This window comes from Gossypium hirsutum, chromosome D05 (assembly GCF_007990345.1).
Source record: "Gossypium hirsutum isolate 1008001.06 chromosome D05, Gossypium_hirsutum_v2.1, whole genome shotgun sequence".
Lineage (NCBI taxonomy): Eukaryota > Viridiplantae > Streptophyta > Magnoliopsida > Malvales > Malvaceae > Gossypium > Gossypium hirsutum.
The window spans coordinates 57,999,173-58,020,164 of NC_053441.1; the positions used below are offsets into that span (position 1 = coordinate 57,999,173).

The 20,992-nt window shown below is 31.3% G+C and overlaps 1 protein-coding gene across 5 annotated transcripts; it reads right to left on the minus strand.

Annotated features, from left to right (window-relative positions):
* Positions 1-6,099: 6,099 nt before the first annotated feature.
* Positions 6,100-11,033, minus strand: LOC107902277 (disease resistance protein At4g27190). 5 transcript variants are annotated; one of them, XM_041092269.1, is made up of 5 exons: positions 10,679-11,030; positions 10,484-10,560; positions 7,357-10,409; positions 6,739-7,001; positions 6,100-6,653 (listed from the first exon to the last, which is right to left on the minus strand). In XM_041092269.1, exon 3 carries the CDS (start codon positions 10,361-10,363, stop codon positions 8,108-8,110), a length of 2,256 nt encoding a protein of 751 aa, XP_040948203.1. In that variant the 5' UTR covers positions 10,364-10,409; positions 10,484-10,560; positions 10,679-11,030; the 3' UTR covers positions 6,100-6,653; positions 6,739-7,001; positions 7,357-8,107. The 5 variants fall into 5 exon arrangements, with proteins under 5 accessions (XP_040948203.1, XP_040948204.1, XP_040948201.1 ...); XM_041092270.1 differs by having other exon boundaries at positions 6,100-7,001; positions 7,357-7,490; positions 7,583-10,409; positions 10,522-10,560; positions 10,679-11,029; XM_041092267.1 differs by having other exon boundaries at positions 10,522-10,560; positions 10,679-11,029.
* Positions 11,034-20,992: the final 9,959 nt, after the last annotated feature.

The following is a 20,992-nucleotide window of genomic DNA, read 5'->3' on the forward strand; positions in this document are numbered from 1 at the left end:
CTTCTATCTCTCCTAGGTTCAGGAAACATATTTCCATCAAACTCTGATCTGTCACGAAAATGTCCACCAGTGGTACCAACCTCATATTCTCCTTCATACTGACTAGAAGACCTAATTTCACCTCTATCACCACTATATCCATCATCCTCATCAATTGGACTTAAACCACCACCATCGGGTCCATCGCCACTCTGACTTGGAGTTGAACTAGAACTTGAATGAGACAAAATTTGTTGCTGAGATTGATCAACATCTATTTCATCATCAGAGGTATCCACAGGCAACACACTGGCATTTTCACCATCTAACAATGGATTCTCTTTCTGATGAAGCCATTCTGATAGTGGATCACATCTTCAAAGATATGATCAAGGCTGATAGGATTAAAACTAGCATTTATATCATCAGTGCTCATTCTTTTTTGATGCCTTATCTGAAGCCTCATATTATAATAGGTAAACACTAGTTTTTCAAGTTTTTTATACTTTAACCTATTTCTTGCCTTGGTGTGAATATAACTAAATGTGCTCCAATTTCGTTTGCAATTTGATACTGAAGTTGTTTGACTAAGCACTTTAATTGCTAATTTTTGTAATTCGGGAACACATGTGCCGTATATTATCCACCACTCAACTGCATAATATTATTTAAATTTCAAAATAACTTCAAAATGTACAATATAATTAAATAATATAAATTAAATTAAATAATTTAATTAACTGTTTACCCGGATTCATTTGCTTCCAAGCTCTTTGTGCTTGTGGAATACCAAATGTCTCGTGTTTATCTCTAAATAGTAACAACTGCATAAATAAAAGACAGAGTAAAAATAAAAATAAAAATTCTATTTCAAATTATGTAACTAAGTTACAAATAATAGTACTTGAATCTAACCTGATTAACCATTCTGACTTGAGTATCAAGAGAAGGTTCTACTATTTCAATTACTGATTGTGTACCTTCTAATGTTTCTATTAGTACATTTTCAGAATGCTCCACCTCAAATTGAAATTGAGGATTGAGAAAATAACTTAAGTATAATTTATAAGAATATCATCAAATAATAATAATCTAAAGCTTAAAATAATAAAATATAAAAATAGTTCTTAATTATATGAAACATTTTATCTTACCAACTAAATGCAAGTCGGAATGCATAAAATTCCATCTATTGTCAATAATCTTTTCATACTCAGTGAAATATTGACAATTTTGTTGAATTTCTCGTTTAGCTCTATCAACAGCCTCATAAATAAAGCCCATTGTTGGTTTTTCATCGCTATCCACAAGTCTCAATACTTTTACTAGAGGCTCGTAAACTTTTATGAGGTCATTGGCTTTTTTCCAAAAATCTTTTCCCAAAACAATTTTTTTGGCTTCATAAGTAGGCCCTGACTTTTGTTGTCCCCATTTTGATTCTTTAAATTCCTATATATTCATAAGAAAATTTTTAAAATAATATAATTTAAATTATTTGGAACTAATAAAATCATTAAAGGTTGCTATATTTAAGTAATTATATTAACTAATTATAAAATACTGACCTTTGAATTAAACATTTCTCTCAGACCTTGCTTTTGTCTTGTTATCTCTTCAAGTTGAATGAAATGAGTTGCAAATCGAGTAAGAGCAGGTCGAAGTATTTGTTTCCCTTGTGTATACTTCTTTATCAAATCAACAGTCCAAATGTGATTGTATATAAAGCAAGTCACTTTCTTTGCCTCATCTAACACTTTTGCTACACTGGGCTTTTTCCCAATATCTTCAAGGCATAAATCTAAACAGTGAGCTGTACATGAGGTCCAATATAAATGTTTTCTTTTCAACATCAATTTTTTTCCAGCAGCTTTCATTGTTGCCTCATTATCAGTCACTATTTGGACAATGTAATTTTCTCCAATTTCTTCTACAACTGAATCTAACAAACAATAGTAGAATTCAGCATCTCTACTACGGACACTTGAGGCATCTACCGATTTCCAAAAAATGGTTCCTTTACTGCAATAAACAAGGAAATAATGATGTGCATTTGATTCAAACTGTTGGTCCAACCATCAAACATTATAGTTGCACCCAATTCTTTCCAATGAGTCTTTAGTCCATTTACCCAATCACGAACTCGTTGATACTCTGACTCCAAATACACATCTGAAACCTCATAAGGTGTTGGAAGCTTTACACCTTGTCCAACTTCTGCTGACACTTGAATTAAGTTATACAATCATGAAGAGCTTGCTAATTGAAAAGGAAGTCTTTTATATATTAAAAATTTAGATACCGCTTCACCTATCTTCTTTCGAAAAGTCTTTAAAAAAGAGTCATTGACCTTTGGTTGCTTTGAACTTTTGCTTCTAACCAATTCAGGTATAGCTCTCCTTAAGGTAAACTCAGACTCACTTGGGATGGATTTACTTGTTCTTTCTTTATTATGTTCTCTAGCTGATCCATGAGAAGATCGCCCTTCTGCATAAATGTTATCCCAACCACCAGTACTTCGTCTGAATTCTTCCCTTCTATGCCACTCGTGTTGTGATTGGATACTTTCTCGAGTTGCTTGCCTTATAGCAAAAACCTCATCAATGAATCCCTCGTGTTCATCCTCCTCTTCTATTAATTGAGATAAGAATTCATCTTTTCTCCTCTTTTTGTCTATTTTCTTTGTGTTGCGTTCTTTTAGAACATTCATCATACTTTCTCTAATGACACCTGTTAATAAAATAAAAATAATTCACACTTTATATTATTATCAATTATATATAATCTTTATTGATAAATTTACAATAACATTTAAAATAATAATAAAGTATCACATACCAGTAACATTAGGGCATGGTGCAACAATGCCGGTTTTATGAGCAATGTGCTCTTTAAATCATGTTATTCCTCCTTTCACAACTTTACCACAAAGTTTACATACGATATTTCCTCTCGCATTTGGCACTGGAGTTCCAAAGTGCCAACCTATATCATTACTTGGTGCACCCTCCAATCCTTCAGTCGGGAACTCTTCACATGGTGGCATGCTTTATTTTTATTTATATATAAGAAACATAAAATTATATTTAGAAATACAAGCAACTCATTACTTATATTATCAACAATATAATACCAAAAAAAGTAAACAAAATTTTAAGCTAAAGTAAAGACCTAATATTATAGAAATAAATAAATAAATATTGTGTAAAACAATTTAATAATAATAATAATAATAATAATAATAATGGTAATAATAATAATAATGATGATGATGATGGTATTAATAATAATAATAACAATAATAAAAATCTTAAAATTAAAAATTATATAAAAGGATATAGATAAATAAAATGATATAATAAAATAAATGTATTTAAAATATTTAGGTAAATAAATATGAAAAGAAATATAATTGAAATAATAATGCAAAACTAATTAAATTTTAATAATATGGTAATAATAACAAGTAAATAAATAAAAAAATAAAAAAAGGAAAAATAATAATAGTAATAGTAATATTAAATTAATTAATTTAATAATAAAATAGCAAAAATAACAAAAAAAGGGACCAAATCGAACTAAAAACATAAATTTGCGGCAAATCAGAAATAAATTAAAAGAAAAAGGACCAAGTTGAATGCGCGAAAAACAAAAAGGGATCAAATGCGAAATAATCCCCACCCATCAAAACGCACAACTTCAAGGTGGACCAAATTGAAGTACGAAATAAATTATAGGACAAAATTAAAAAAAGAAAGAAGCTTGATTGTAAATAATAAAAAATAGGAAGGGTTAAAATCGCAATTAACCCTTCCGTTCAAAAACACGCAGATCCTAAGAAACGGGTCGGGTAAGTACGCAGGTCAGGCCAAAATGACGTCGTTTTGGTGCCTGAGAGGCCTGCCCAAAATGGCGTCGTTTTGGAGGCCTATTTAAATCAATATTTTTCTCAAAAACTTCATTTCAGCCCTTATTTAAATTTTTTTCCCTTTTCTCTCCATTCTCCATTTTCTCTTAGGCCATTGCCCAGAATCCAGCCATCGGCCACCGTGGCAGCCACCGGTCATCGACGACGACGACGCCGTGCACGGTGGTCGAAAAATTGCCCCAAAACATTTTAAACCCCTTTTTTTGTGTAGAACACAGATCTAGGGATAAAAATCTCGAAAAAGCACTCCGTGCTGCAGATTCAAGACATGCAAGCAAGAAATCCAAGAATATGCCTCGGTTACTTTACTACTTTTCTTACTAGTTAGTAGTACTTGAAATTAGGAATAGAATTTCTATTGCTGCTGTCTGTGACTCTGTTGTTTGTCGAAATATAGAGAAATAGAATTTCGTATTTTCGTTTGCTTGTGAGTTGTGTTGTGAGTTTTGAACTTTGTTTGGAGTTTTTATTCTGTTTATTTGGAGTTCTGTATAGTGTATATATGTTTTTACTTTTTTTTTATTGAAAGCCCTCTAATTTTGCAGGTAGGGGAATATATTCCCTTTTGTTTTATTGTAAAGTACATCACTATTCAATATCTACATCTCTTGATTTTTTTTTTAATTTATGGTAACGGAAAATAACGGGAATAGCGGCCCGTTATTGCCGCAATTGGTCGTTATCCATTAAGTTGCGACCACTATCCACCGTTCTCGGTGTGACTCCGCTTCACTCTGTTATTTTCAGCAATTGCGGTTTCGGACGGTGGCGCTACCGCTATATAACGGCTGCTATTCCGAAATCGGTCCACTATTTAAATCCCTGAAACGTATCACAAAACCTTGAGTTGTTTCAACAAGACTTGGAGAACAAAAATGGAGAAACTTGAAAGTAGCTTTAGAAGAACCCAAGAGCAATAAACGAAAGCTAGACAAAAGGTTGAAATTATCATTAACCAAGCCTTCTTTTCTTATAACGCTAGGGAGTGTTAGTACAAATCTTCGGTGAATAATATCTCAAACACACAAACGAAACCCGAACAGGAAAAGAAGAAATAGGACAAGGCTCCAAGGCGTGTATCAAGTCACTATCTTTAAGATTATATTTGCCCACCTATTTTCAGTGTACAAATGAGTTTCAAGCAAATTAATCTCGACGATACAATGAAGCCAATGACTATTTGCATTTTGCACTGACTAAAATACCCCACTACAAACTGAGCAATGTATGACAAGAAACTCAATTTCTATAAAAGATCTATGTAGTAATACTTTATAAAGTAATCTAATAATATTAGAAAATGAAGGAAAGAAAGAATATTAGAATTTGTTGATGTTTTCATGTATCTTTATAAAGACATCTTTTATCAATAGGTGTCTTTCTGAATAATAATATATTTAAAATAAACAAATAATTATTCATTTAATATTATAACTATTCAAATAATATTATTTAAATAATTATAATTCTTTTTTAAAAAATCAAATAATATAACTTTTGATTAATTACCCTCATTCATTTATAGTAATTGGAACACTATAAATATTTGACAATGTTCCAACAGGAGAGTCCATATTCGCTGGGAAAATCGACAAAGACTTTGTTATCTTTTGGAAGGACTTGTAAAGAGACATAATTGGGCAGAGGCTAGTGGAGTATTAAGCTTGTTATCTAATAGTTAGTCCATTCTTTTTTATTCTTTGATTAATTAGCAGAATTCACATACTTTGTTTTTGCTTATAGCTCAATAAATCTATCTTCAATTTAACGAATAAATGATACATAATAACGAATAAATGGCATTCAATTTAAACATTCACAATGCTTAATTTTCAAATAGAAATTACTTCATTTACTGCTCCATTCACTTTAAAATTCCTCTTTGGTCCATTCTATATCACTACCAATTGGCCATGCAGTTTCTTGAGCTGTAGCAAATTCTTCCACTATAATTTCATCAACTGATTGGCTTCACTTATTACTGTTTGCTTTTAATGATTGATGATGAGGAAAACACAGCCAGTTTTCCAAAATGGACAAAGGATGACATATTAAGAACAAGAACTGTGAATTGAAAATAATAATGCAACAAGGATATCTAGAAAGAAATATTGACAGTCAGCAGAAACCATATACGGTTGATACAATTTCATTTAGTCATTTAAAGCATTAAAAAAAAAAGAATTTCTCTCAGGCAACCAAAATAAAAATATTGCATTAATGCATAGAAATTAAAGCTTAGTAAATATAGAGTTTGGGAGAATACATAAAGAAAATAATTCAATGGATGAAATTTGTTCTAGAGCTTATACTTAAGTTTGGAAGGATAGTGTACCTGTGTTTTGGCATGCACTAATTGCTTTGAATCATCACTAAATCTTGTGGTTATGTTGGGACAACCTTTTACTTTTAAACACCTCAAAGGTTGGAAAACAAAATGATAACCCACAGGGCTGAAGCTCACGAGGTTTGGTAGCTCATCAAGCACTAAGGGGCGGAGCTGAGGTAGGCATATCACTTTCTCTTCTTCCTTATTCAGATTTGTCTCATCTCCTTCAAACACCTGCTCTAATTTGGAGACCCTTTCAAGGCATAATTCCCATAGGTTTGGAAGGCCGCCATGAGCAAGAGTAATGGGGAAGAGACATTTCAAGTTTTCACAGTTAATGATTGTAATCGTCACCAAATTAGGGAAGCAAATAGGTTGGAGATGATGTTGTGATGGAGTTTGATCCTTCTCAATTATTTGCTGCAATTCCTCACAGTCAGATATATGCAAAGTCCACAATTGTGGCAAATTTTGAGCGACGGTAGGTGAGAATATATATCTTAACCTTTTGCAATCATTGACTGTCAAACGAGTGAGATTTTGAAAGTGTTCAACATGGATGGGACCACTCCATATCACCAGCAATTCAGTTAGTTCAGACAACGTTAGCCTCTCCAGACTTGAAAGATTATATCTAAGATATTCAAATAACTCTTCAAAATTAGAAATTGTTAAATATTCCGTATATGTTGATGTTCCTCCTCTCCTTTCAGGGACTGTCACGTTGCTTATTTGCTTCTTTTCTGTCATCTTCGAGAAGTACAATTCCTATAAGCATATCATCAATTTAAGAATAAGCACAAGATTTCCTTTTTCAATCTTTTATAGTCAAAGAATTCAAATTTTTAAAAAGTTTACCGTTCAACTCAAATATGGGGCAAAAACACAACATAAATAATATTAACAATATATATATTCTTTGTAAATTATATATATTTATGTTACTAAATTGTATTGTAATTAACTAAACTACTTAAAGGTTTATTTAGATTAGTTTTTAGACCAAAATTCTACAATGAAAACTATTTTTTAAAGAGTTATACAAGCATTTATTTATTTTATACAGACAAAAAAAATCAAAAGGTGAAAATTTTAATAAATACTATATATAAGAAGGTCTTACTTGTATATTTGTTGAAACGATAAATGTGTCAATTGAGGACAATCTCTCACTTCTAACACGTGCAAAGATGGCGATGTCAGCACGATGTCGGTTCTATCCTTTCCTTTCAATTGAGGCAAATCAATCAACGAAACCTGAAATGAAAAGCATAATTAAATTTCCCAATATTTGACCATAGGACAATAAGGAAAACAGATGTCAAGTTATTGCAATGAGATACATATACTTCCCTTAGACTTTGGAGTAGACATTTGTATGCCACTTGTCGGTCTTGGATTATATCTTCCAATTGCGAGCAACTCTTCATCTTCAAAGTATGCAATTGGCCAATGCTATTACCAACTGACATTGGGAAGATATATTTCAAATTATTGCATCTCTCTATTTCAACAACCTTCAGACTTTGGAGGCTTAAATAACGACCGGACCCTTCTTGTTCTATGCTCCTCAATTCAGTAATTGGGAATAACATTTGCATCTCACCACAATCTGAAACTATAACCTCTTCAAGCTTTTGTAGAAAACCTTGCGGCTGGGGAGCATTGCACATCTCTTCCAAATGAAACATATGACTTAACGATAACTTTCTCAAATTAGAGAGTGCAGTGATTGGCACTTGCTGCTTTAATGCATCAATTAGGCATTGCATAGAGTGGCACCATCGAAGATCTAGAGAAGTCAACTTACTAAATCCCAAGTCCAAGCTCGGAATAAGGTTTGGGTGACCCTCCACCTTATTCAATTGAAGAGATTACACATATTCAAATAGTTGCTTGCCTGCATCTACAGACTTATCGATTCTCAAAGATCTTGAGATTGGACAAGTTTCAAGGTCCCTCTTTAGGTACCGCCGTTCTCTTTTTATGCCAATGCAAACATCAAAGCTCCATAATCTACGAAACACAAAGCCATCTAGAAAATGTTCAGAAGAAATATCCAATGATATTACAACCAACTTTGGCAATAAATTCAACTCTGATAGGCTGGAATAGCTTTCCCTTTTAGTTGAATTCTCAGTCGCCCATTTTAATGAACTACAACCATGCAAGTATAGTTCTTCTAAATTGGACAATCTTCGTATTAAGTTAGGAGTGATTCTTCGTAGTTCATAGCAATACGATAAATCCAACAATCTTAGATTTTCCAAATCACCAGCTTCAGTCGGCAATTCAGTGATATCAGATCGACTTAAAGAGAGAATATGAAGTGTCCTCAGCTTCCCAAGCATTGAGATGTCAGAGAGTTTACAATCAATCAAATACAAAGTCTGAAGGTTCATATGAAACTGAAATGTAGACAGAGATATCAACAGATGATTCAAAGCACAAACTAGTAATGCCTTCATACCCTCAAAGAATTCGCTTGAAGTTTCCATGAAACGATTGCCACCAAGTAAAAGAAGTTTGAGATATGGAAAACCCACTCCTTTAGGCAGTTCATCCGTTTGATCAGTGTTGAAGGAGATTGCTGTGTAATGCTTGAAACTTTCATCCATCGGGAGTGTTTCAACAGTCCCAAAAGAAATCTCCTTCCTTGAAGATGCTATCCACAAAGCAAATTGGTGAACCACGTCATGCATTTTGACATGCCTTTCTCCGCAATCTAGCAACAAACCGGAGTTCTTGAGGGTCTCAATTGATGCAAGCACTTCACTTCTAACATCTTTAATTGAGTCCATGCCTTTATACAACTCCAGTCCCCATGCATATCCTACCAAGTTCTCCACATAAACCTCATCATCTTCAGGAAATAAAGAGCACAACAAGAAACATGTCTTGGTCTCCATATTCTTCAAGTAGTCGAAGCTCGCCTCAAGACATACATAGGCATTTTCTTCATTAACATCCTCAATTTCAGTCAATCTACGATCTTTGAGTCTCAGGTATGCAGCTTGCCACTCATGATGGGTTTTACCTTTCAAGGCACTTCCCAGCGGAACTATAGCTATAGGCAAACCCCCGCATTTTTTGACAATTTGATGTGCTAGGATTTTAATAGAATCATCAGAAAAGTCATCTAGACCTGCTTTCTTTTCAAACAGAGTCCAAGCTTCATCATCATTCAAACAGCCAAGTTGTACCATGTTTTGACAATCCATAGCTTGACATACTTGTTGACAGCGTGTTGTTAAAAGAACTTTGCAGCCTTTATGATCATCCCCAATTGGAATTCCTATCTTCTCCTTTAAGTTGATAGATTCCCAAATATCATCAACGATGATAAGAATCCTCGGTTCATTCTTCAGTCGTAACCATAATTCTTGCTCGGATCTTCTTCCTTGTTCATTCTTCATATCAAAGCCTATGTATTGTGCAATTTGATCTTGAATTCTCTCAAAATTTGGCTTTTGAGACACAACCGTAATCACAACTTTGTTAAACAATTTCAGTTTTTGAGCTTGACTTCCAACTTCACGAGCCAGGGTGGTCTTGCCCACCCCTCCCATCCCCCATAACCCAATCATGTTGATATTCTCATCTTTTAAGGCTTCAATGATTTGATAGAATGCAGTCTCTGAAGATTTTGAAAACACAAATTCCTTAGAACATAGGAAATCTATAGTGGGAAGGGCAGTAGGAGCAGAGTAGCCGACTGGTCCAAGTTGACCAAATTTGTCCAAAAGCTTAGAGATATCCTGGATTTTCTTCATTGCTTTCTTGCTTAATTGATATCTCCAACTCCAATTAGGACACCAATTGAGACACCTCTTATTCAGTTGGATTTCCTCCTCCAGAGTTCCCATATCCGACAGTGTTTCATCTGCCCTTGATTGCAAGTTCTGTACATCATTTTCAATTTGTAGAAGCCGATTTTTAGCATCCTCAATCTTATGTAGTAGACGATCTCGTGCATCTGCAAGTTCACGCTTTTTCTCTCGGAGCTTTGCAACATTGTCATGAAAGCGACGGACATAATCAAGTTGACGTCCTGCCGGCTTCACCACACAGCCCACAACCAGTGTTCCAACTGTGTTAGAAAGAGCAGCCTCACAAAATCCGCAACCCATGCTTGACAAGCTCAAATTGAAGAATATGATGTTCCAAGTTCAAACACTGCAGTGAATCATAAGTAATTACCATAAAAAAAATTAAAGAATCAAAAAGTGTTTTGAAGATTATGACACTACTTCTTATCCATAAGAAGGATGGTGAAAGGCAACTCAACCTATGAGAATCAATGTGTTGTTCTTTCAACTCAGTCCAGCTGAAAACACAATGAGATCATAAAAACATTAAAAGATGAGATCAGATCAAAAAAATATATAGAACAACTTCAATTGATATATAAAAAACAGAAATGAAGCATATATAAATAGATTTACCTCACTTGGGAACTTTTAAAAACAAACTACACTTAGGGATCAGAAGATTCTTACTTCTAAACAATCAAAAGGGAGGGATTTGAAGGTTGGTTTTTTTTTTAGCAAAAGTAAGTAAAACTGAACACAAAAAAGAAAGGAACTTGAAGAAAGGGGGGAAAAACAAAGTAGAAATTGAAGTTTATCTGCCTGGAAAATTCAACCGCTCGGAAAATTTTACTATTTCAGTATGACCCCTCAATTTCTACAATGTTCCGCCACTAAAAACTGAGTTTTCTTGTAGACAAAGGATTTGTGTTTATTAATGAAGTTGGTTTATTTTGCAATTAAGACCAACAAAGACATGACAGGATAGGAGATAACAAAAAGGAGGGGGTCTTTGGGTCATATTTTTACCCTAGTTTGCTCTATTAGAAAAGTGTTAATTGCATCAACAATCTCTAAATTATGACTATCAATTTAAATTGGTCCCCAAACTTCAAATTATTTTAATTATATCTCCAAATTATCGATACTGTATCAATCAAGTCCTTTTGTTATTACAGTCACATATCAAATCTTACATAGCTAAATTTAAAATCACATATCAAGTCCTTTTGGTTTGCATTTATTTTGCAATTAAGACCAACAAAGACATGACAGGATAGGAGATAACTTACATAAAGGTGAGTCTTTGGGTCATATTTTTACCCTGGTTTGCTCTATTAGAAAAGAGTTAATTACATCAAGCATCTTTAAATTGTGACCATCAATTTCAATTGGTCCCCAAACTTTAGATTATTCTAATTATATTCTCAATTTATCGGTACTATATCAATCGAGTCCTTTTGTTATTACAATCACATATCAATCTTACATAGCTAAATTTAAAATGAAAATTTTAAATAAATAGAATCATGTTACATAACTTTTAAAATTAAAAACAAAAATTAAGTAAAACTTAAATTTTTTTTAAAAAGTGAACATAAAACTTCCATAAAAACTTCGAAAACCTCAAAACTAAAGTTTTTAAAACAGTTATTTTTATAATATTCATTTTTTAATTTTTATTTTAAATTATTATGTCACATTAGATTTAACATATCATTTAATGATTAAACTGGATAAAACAACCTTTCTAATCCATCTCAATTTTGATATTGAATAAATTTATCTCTATAAAAAAATCAAACCAATCTAATCCCTATCAATTTCAAAAGTGACCGAATAAGGACAATTTTCATAAATTTGACTGGTATAATAACAGATTTAGCTGTCAAAGTTAACACATTCTATCAATTTAGTCATGATTTAACAAATTCAACTCACAATATTTTTATAAAAATGTAAATATTAAGACTAAATTTTTTTTATTTTTTAGAATCAAAACGAAACTAAGAAAATTACAATTTAATCATAGATATTTTCATTTTTTTTGTTGAAGATATATTTTATTAATTCATAGATATACAAACTACAAATATGTTCCCGCCTGAAAATCAATAAATCTTGATTAATATATTTTAAAAAAACATGGATTTCAATTTAATCATAGATATTTTCATATATTATTTTGTTGTGACCCAAGTAAATGGAAAATATACCCACTTACCACTTCAAATTGAAGTAATGATTCCAAGAATTTGAGTGTGGATAAGAAAATTCCAAACAGTCTTTTCAGCTCTGTTTTAGTTCAAGAAAAACAGAAAAAGATAATATTAGATCAAGAAATATATAGCAAAATTATATATAAAAAATCACAATTAAACTTGGCTGTGCATTTATTTTGCAATTAAAGACTTGACAGGACAAGAGAGGAGACGACCTAGAAAAGTGTGAAAGTTTTTGGGTCAGTTTTCACTTTTTTACCTTTGCAAAATTATACATTTATGTTTTTCATATTTGTTTCATTTAAAGCGTCTTTCAAGAAAATATGTTCTTTTTCTTCTTATTTTTCATTTGCTATCAGAAATGAAGATGAGTTTTCTTTATTTAAAGTGAATTTTCTATTATATTGCAAATTCTAGAGATAACTTTCCAATGTTTATGTTATATAACAAGTTTTTTTCCTTCAAAATTAAAAAGGAATAAGAATATGGTTTTTTGAAATTTCATACCAAATCATGGATTTGGGTATCTTCAACAAAATGTTGAGCTTTACATAACATCTTCTATTGTCATTTTGGTTTTTTTTTCCGTAATCAAAATAATGTATGAAAGATAAAATATATAATTAATACATCACTTTTTAGAAAATTTTAAACAATGATCATTAATAGTCTCAATAGTTTTATGGCTAAATTACAATCAAATCATTAAATTATTAATAATGTTGAATTTTTTTTGAAATCAACTTTCTATTTTTAAAATGACGAGAATGAGAGTCGTCATCAATCTTTTTTTATTAGGTGTAATCAGATCACCTCGTAATTTAATCATTTTAATAAAAGTTTAAATTTACTAAAACGACGATTTTTGGTTTACAAAATCTAAGAAATGAGTTCGGGAGTCTGTTACGCACGAGGAAGGGTTAGTATCCTCGTAAAATCCAAAATTGGTACCTAAGTGATTAATTAATGTCTTAAGATTGAAAGTTAAAAATTCGAAAAGAGTTTAAAATACGACCCCCTCTTTTTATTAATGTATTTTTTAAGTAAAATCCGTTGAATAAATCAAAAGTGTGTAAAATGTCCTCTTATCTAGAGGTAACAAAAAGGTCATATCCTGTAAGTTAGGACACGCCATCTAGAATCCTCGAAAATAAGTTTTCTCTTTATTTAATTACTATTCAAATCTCAAGTGTTTTAATTTCGAAAGAGATGTTCATGATCAGCTATCTAGGTTCAAAGAGAACGTCAAACCCCATAAGTTAACGCACGACTTCTCGAATCTCCAAATGCGGAACATTGCCATAATTTTAAAAATTTCCTTTTTATGCATCGAGTAAAAATTAGTGTAACACTTAAAATAGTATATATTTAATTTATTCGGGCATCGTACGAAAAACGGAAAATCTATTCAAACAAGATTCGTGACATGATTGCGGTCATAATAAAATTAAATGAAGTATATATAAAAAATAATGATATATGAAAAATAAAAATGTCGTGCTAGTAAGTGGCAGTGCGATATCAATTTGTAGTAATAATAACATGATAATGATAAACATAATAAAATATGAATGTATAATAATATTAATATGAACAATAAATGTGCAAGTAAAACGTAAATAATCTAATTTAGAAAATATATTTTAAAAAATAAATAAATAATGACGACAATAAAGGCAAAAGTAGAAGAGATAAAAAAATAAAAATAAATAAAATGCACAATAAATAAAAAACAAATAAATTTTAAATAAAAAGGAAATAATAAGTAAATAAATCAAATCAAATAAAATAATAAATAAATAATAATAATAATACATAAAAATGAATAATCAAGAAAGGGTCGAAACTAAATAAATAAGGACTAAGTCGACATTGAAATGAAATTAAGAGTCTAAATTATAATAAAATAAGTGCATAAATATAAGAAGGATTAAATTGAAACTAAAGTAAAATTTTAGGGGAGAAATCAGGATAAAAATAAAATAAGGGACTAAATTGTAACATGCAAAGAAAAGAGAGGGACTGAATTGAAACAAAATCAAAATCATAGGGTAGAAATTAAAAAACAAAAAATTTGGATTGAAAAATAATTAAAAAGCTGAAGGACTAAAGGTGCAATAAGACCATTGTAACACCCTCTAACCCCAAACCGTAGCCAGAACAGGGTTACGGCATTACCGGACCTATCAGACAACTTACGAATAATTTACAATTAAAATAACATTCATAGTATAATTTAATAATTAAATCCCTATAATGGACTTTCGAAACCCAAAACATATATTAAAAGTAGAATGGAACTTGTTCGAGTATTCCAAAAAAAATTTTCGTAAATCTTTTTTTGAACAGTATTTCTGCTTATTTTACATAAAATCCCTTGCGAACTTAAAACAAAAAAAAAACCAATACAAATGTTTCAATCAAAGATTTTATACCTTAGAACGCTACTAAATCATGCTTAATAAATTGATTTACTACTTTAATTATAAAGGTTAAAGTTAACATGTAAAAAAAAAACTAATTCATATCTTTCATTCCATTTCAAGATTTAATACTAAGTTTACTAATTTATAACTTTAAACCCTATTTATCATCAAAAAGACCATAACCATTTACTTACAACCAAGATCATTTAGCATATATATATTTACATATATATGACTCGTGTACACTAGCCACTTAAATAAAAGGAAGAAATACATCACCAAAATTTTCTTGTTGGAGTCGAGATCTTTCTGGATGCTGAATTGGACCTTGAACTCTAATGACCTACGCACGGAAACAACTGTACGTTGAGTATTTCATACTCAGTGGTATTACTATAATTTAAACTATTTAATATTAATAAATTACAACATCAACCATAAGCTTTTTTTTTTAAAAAATCATTTAAACTAATTATACATAATTATATATCACTTCATAAATCTTAAATTCATATATATTTTTTATATACTAATTCAATTCATATTTTAATTCATACATTCTTTCTCGTACTTTTAAATAGTGCCAAATCAATCAATCTCATTTTCAAATTTTCATTTCAATTATTTACTCTATTAACAAGGCTCGGACTCTGACAGATACATGGATTACACCCAAACACACTAGAATATCCAACCTAACACACCCGGAATAATATAAATCCTCCATAACACACCAGTATATCATATCCTCCCAAACACACCAATAAGGCATTAGATGCCTTTTCGGATAAACCGAAACATATAATAACAAAATCATCTTCTCGGGCAAACTACAAATCTTCTCATCACATTACAAATCCTATGACATGTCATTTGTATCCAATCTAGTCTAATAAGTTAATAGGGCATTATTTTACTTTTCCAATTTCGAATTCATTTCCACAACAATTTCAAATATTCAATCAATTCAAAACATCTATTATTTCAATTCACTTATAATTCAATATTCACACATATCTTAATTTCAAATTTTATTACTTACCTTACCTTAAATATCTCATGATTACAATTTCAATATAGCATTTAGTAAATAGATTAAATTATAGTAATACAAACCCGGAATAAGCGTTTACTCCTCAACGATCTTTTCTTTTCCTTTGGATGCCGATGCCTCGTTTTCCTTTCTAGCTACGAAAATAATAATTATTTTCACTATTAATTACAACATTAAATTATAAAAAAATAATAATAATTAAATTTTATTCAATTCATGCTTATTCCCAATTTAATTCTAACTAAGCTTACTTACATTTCTAGCTTAATTCATACTTCTTTTCTACTTAATTTCTTTCCATATTTAACTCAACTATTCAATATTCATAATTAAACCCTAATTTAAGACTTCTTATAACTTAATCCCAACTATGTAAAACTTATAGCTTACTTTACAATTTGATCCTTTAATCAATTCTAACTAAAATTTCTATCAATTAAACCCCTAATTGATCAATTTGTTCAACATGAACTATATTCAAAAACTTAGGAATTTCCAAAATTTCAAACTTGATTTCAACAAAACTTTGTTCCAAAACTTTTAAAACATCAAAACTAAGTAAAAAGGACTTATTTGACTTACCAATTAAAGCTTTAAGCTTCAAAATCCTAGTTTTCCCTTTTCTTTTTCTTTTCTTCTTTCCTTTCACCATTTCGAATTGCTCTCTGTTTCTTTTCTTCTTTGTTTTTTTTTCTTTTACTTTTTATTTACTTACTTTACTTTACTTTATTTTATTTGCTTTATTTTTTTAATTACTAAATAATTAATATAATATCAATATAAAATATCTTATGCTTAAATATTAAGTAAATCAATTGTTTAATTACATTTGTACATATTTATTTTATTACACTTGTATAAATTTTATACCATTTATTTGTCAATTATCTTATTTATTTAATAAAAATCTATTTAACAACAAATAATAATATTACAAATGTACATATATATTTTATTTATAAATGTACATTATCATCTATACCATACATTTGTCATCATTTATTTTATTTATCACACAAAAAAATCTTATAATTTAATTTTTTTATCTAATAAATATCTATCTAATAATTTAATATAATTATTACAAATGTATATACTTCTATCAATACATTTGTATTAAATCACTACCATACATTTGTCTTTGTTAAACTTATTTCATAATATAATAATGATAACAATTAATATAATTTATTATTTAATATTAAACCTTAATGATTATCAATGAAATTTTAATGAAAAATATCACATAAAAATCTTCAATCTTACTCAGCTTACGCCGCCTCATACTTATGAATTGGCTTAATTATCATTTTGATCCTTTATACTTTTTTTAATCTATAATTAAACTTTTACCCTTTACTCCATTTAGTCCTTTTTCTTAATTATTTTTAATTAGACTAAATTCACCTAATTAATACCTAATTAAGCACTCAAATAAACTCATAATTACTTTTAATAATTATTTATGACTCAATTTACTAAGACAGAGGCTTGATAATGTACTTTTCAGATGCTTGTGAATTTTGGGTCATTATAACCATCCTTCCAAAAACACGCGGATCTTAGGGGGATTCGGGTCGGGTCATCAGGTCAGCCCCAAAACGATGTCGTTTTGGGGCGTTTTGGAACACCTCGAAACGGTGTCGTTTTGGCACCCTATTTAGCTAAAAACAAAAGCTTCAAAAAATCATTTTTAAAACAGTTTTAAAAAAAACACTTTATTCTTTTTTTTTCTCTCATCCCTCCCAATCCGGCCTAGGGAGCTGGCAAGCTCCGCCGTGATGGCCACCGATCGCCGGCGACAGCTCCATCTTCCACGGTGGCCGAAAAATGAAAAAGGCACATTTTTTCAGCCTTTTGACTTCCAAAGCCTAGATCTGAGGACTAAGAGCCTAAAAAGGTAAAAAAAAAAAAACAAGAAAGTTTCAATTTTTTTTCTATTCGCCATTTTAAAAAAATATATATGTGTTTTTTTTCTTTCGAAAAAATAAATAAACGAAAAAATGAAATCACTTGATCTGTATTGATTTCTTTTTTCGATTGATCTCCTTTTTTTAATATTTTTTTGTCCCAAAAAATACTTTTTAATCCGACCTTTATAGCCGATTTTTACATATTATTTTTATATTTTTCTACTATTTCGTACTGTTCATTGCGTGTGTTGCTTCTTCTTGGCTGGGGTTGTTGGCAGTAGCAGAGGTAGGGTGCAGCGTTGACATGGGATGAGCGGCGATGTTAGGGGCTAGGGGTTAAGGTTTCTTTTTTCTGAAAAGATGTTTTGGGGATAGAGTAATTTTTTCCTGGTATTGTCGAATCTCGACTTCTTTGGTGTTTCTCTTCTTCAAGTAGCCTCATTCTAACCCACTGCAACTTTAGTGATATGGGAATTGTAATTTCAATCTACTCCGTTGCAACCTCAGAGAGATGAGTTTTGTAGCTTTAATCTGCTTCACTGCAACTTCAAGGAGATAAGATTTGCTATCTTCAATCTGCTCCACTACCACTTCAGGGAAATAAGATTTGTAGTTGTAATCTGCTCCACTGCAACTTTAGAGAGATAAGATTTGCTATCTTCAATCTGCTCACAGCCATTTCAGAGAAATAAGATTTGTAGTTCTAATTTGCTCCACTACAACTTCAGGAAGATAAGATTTATAGCTTTAATCTACTCCACTACAGCTTCAAAGATAAGATTTATGGTTTTAGTCTGCTCTACTACAACTTCAGAGAGATAAGATTTGCTATCTTCAATCTGCTCCACTGTAATTTTAGGGAGATAAGATTTGTGGCTTTAATATACTTTACTGCAACTTCAGAGAGATAAGATTTGATATCTTTAATCTGCTCTACTGCAACTTCAAGGAGATAAGATTTGCTATCTTCAATCTGCTCCACTGTGACTTTAGGAAGATAAGATTTGCTATCTTCAATCTGTTCTACTACGACTTCAGGGAGAAAAGATTTGCTATCTTCAATATGCTCCACTGTGACTTCAGGGAGATAAGATTTGTGGTCTTAATCTGCTCCACTACAACTTCAGAGAGATAGGATTTGTGGCTTTAATCTGCTCCACCGCAACTTCAAGGAGATAATATTTGCCACAATAACTTTAATCCGTCCCAATGCAACTTCAGGGGTATAGAATTTGGGGTTCCACTAATCTATTACACCGTTCTCTAGGGAACATGACCTGTAGAACCCATTTCATGGGCCTATATTTATGCAAAGTGATTAGGATACTATGATTAAAATGAATCAAATGTTCCTAACTAGATGTGTATGAATGATATTTGCATGAATGCATAATGTCATTTTTTGAGAATGATCCCTTTTTAATGCTTAGGTTGACATTGCTCGTTGTTCATCAAGGTTCTATTACTAGCACATTACCTTGCTTCTTGTTTAGTTGGTATATTTGACAGAAAACTCGAAAAAATAATCACAATTTAAACTATTTGTTTCAAAACATTTCCAACTTTTAAATTTGGTCAGTTCTGACTAGTGGTCCTGTTTCAAGTCATTGTATTATTTAGAAAATCTTTCAGAGCAATATGCAGAAATCCTTTTACTTGAATATTATTAGTCCATTAATCATTATTTCAATGAAAAATGCTTGAAAAAGATCGTAACAATGGACAAGATTGAAATTTATTGGGAGTAGAGCTTGAAATGAATAGATTAATCAAAAATACCAAACGTTACTAAAATACAAAATGAGTAAGAATAAAATAGATGCCTCACATATCGTAGCATGAGCTTTTTCGCACTAGCTTCACGAGGACCTTTTTTAAGCCTGATATGTGTTTAGGAGATCCATAGTACATTGTTGATGCCCCAATATGTAACGTTTTTCCTTCTGAAAAAACTCGACCATCACATGTTCAATCTTCAATCCAAATTTGAGTTGCCCCTTTTCTTGAGTTTTCAACTCAAAAACCCATTTGGTCTCAATGTGCCATTTGCGAGTTTTCGCCTTGGCCTCTCCCCTTTTTTTTTAGGTGAAGTATTTCTTGACTGAATCAAAATTTACAAGATTAGGAAGGCTTTTGCCATCCATCTCATTCAAAATTAATGCTCCTCCAGAAAATGCCTTATTTACCACATAAGATTATTCCCAATTTGGCATCCACTTTCCTGTGAAATCCTTTTGTATGAGAAGGATCTTTTTCAATACCAGGTCCTCCTCATAGAATTCTCTAGGGTAAACCTTTTTGTCATAAGCTCGCATCTTTTATTTTTGGTACATCTAACCGTGAAGGATTGCTTTCAACCTATTTTTTTCAATCAAATTCACTTGATCATATCGAGATTGGATCTATTCTGGTTCATCTAACTTCAACTCTAACAAAACTCGGAGAAAAGGAATCTTGACTTCAATGGGCAAAATCACATTCATTTCATAAACTAATGAGAAAGGCGTTGCCCCGGTGAAGGTCCTACCAAACGTTCGATAAGCATAGAGGGCAAATGGTAACTTCTCAGGCCAATCTATATAAGTCTCAGTCATTTTCCCTACGATTTTCTTAATGTTCTTTTTGGTTGCCTTCACCGCACTATTCATTTTTGGGCAATATGTAATGAGTTGTGGTGTTTGATCTTGAATTAACTATAGACATTTTTTATTGTGCTATTGTTCAAGTTCAATGTATTGTCAGATATAATTATTTCTGGCATATTATATTGACATATGATCTCTTTCTTCAAGAATTTGCTAACTGCTGACTTCGCGACATTGGCGTAAGAAGTGGCTTCTACCCACTTGGTGAAGTAATCAATGACCACAAAGATGAATCAATGTCCGCTGGAAGCTTTTGGTGAGGTCGACCCAATGACATCCATGCCCCACATAGAGAAAGGCCATGGAGAAGTCATAACATGAAGAGGTGAAGGAGGCACATGAATTTTGTCTCAATAAATTTGGCACTTATAACATCTCTTGACATAACTGATACAATATCCTTTTATGGTGGACCAATAATACCTGAATCACATTATTTGCCTGGTCATTGTAAAACCATTAGCATGTGTTCCGCAGACACCCTCATGGACTTCTTCTAAGATTTTCTTATCCTCAACAGCGTCCACACATCTTAGTAGCACCTGATCTTTTCTTCTTTTGCATAGGATCTCCTCATCTAAGACATAATCATTGGTCAGTCTTCTCAACATCATTTTATCATTCTTGATTGTTTGATTGGGGTATTCATGGTTCTTTATATATCGTAGTATATCGTGGTACCAAGGGTAA

Excerpts from the sequence above, each read along its gene's own strand:
- LOC107902277 (XM_041092266.1), bottom strand. The coding sequence starts at position 10,363 with ATGGGTTGCGGATTTTGTGAGGCTGCTCTTTCTAACACAGTTGGAACA.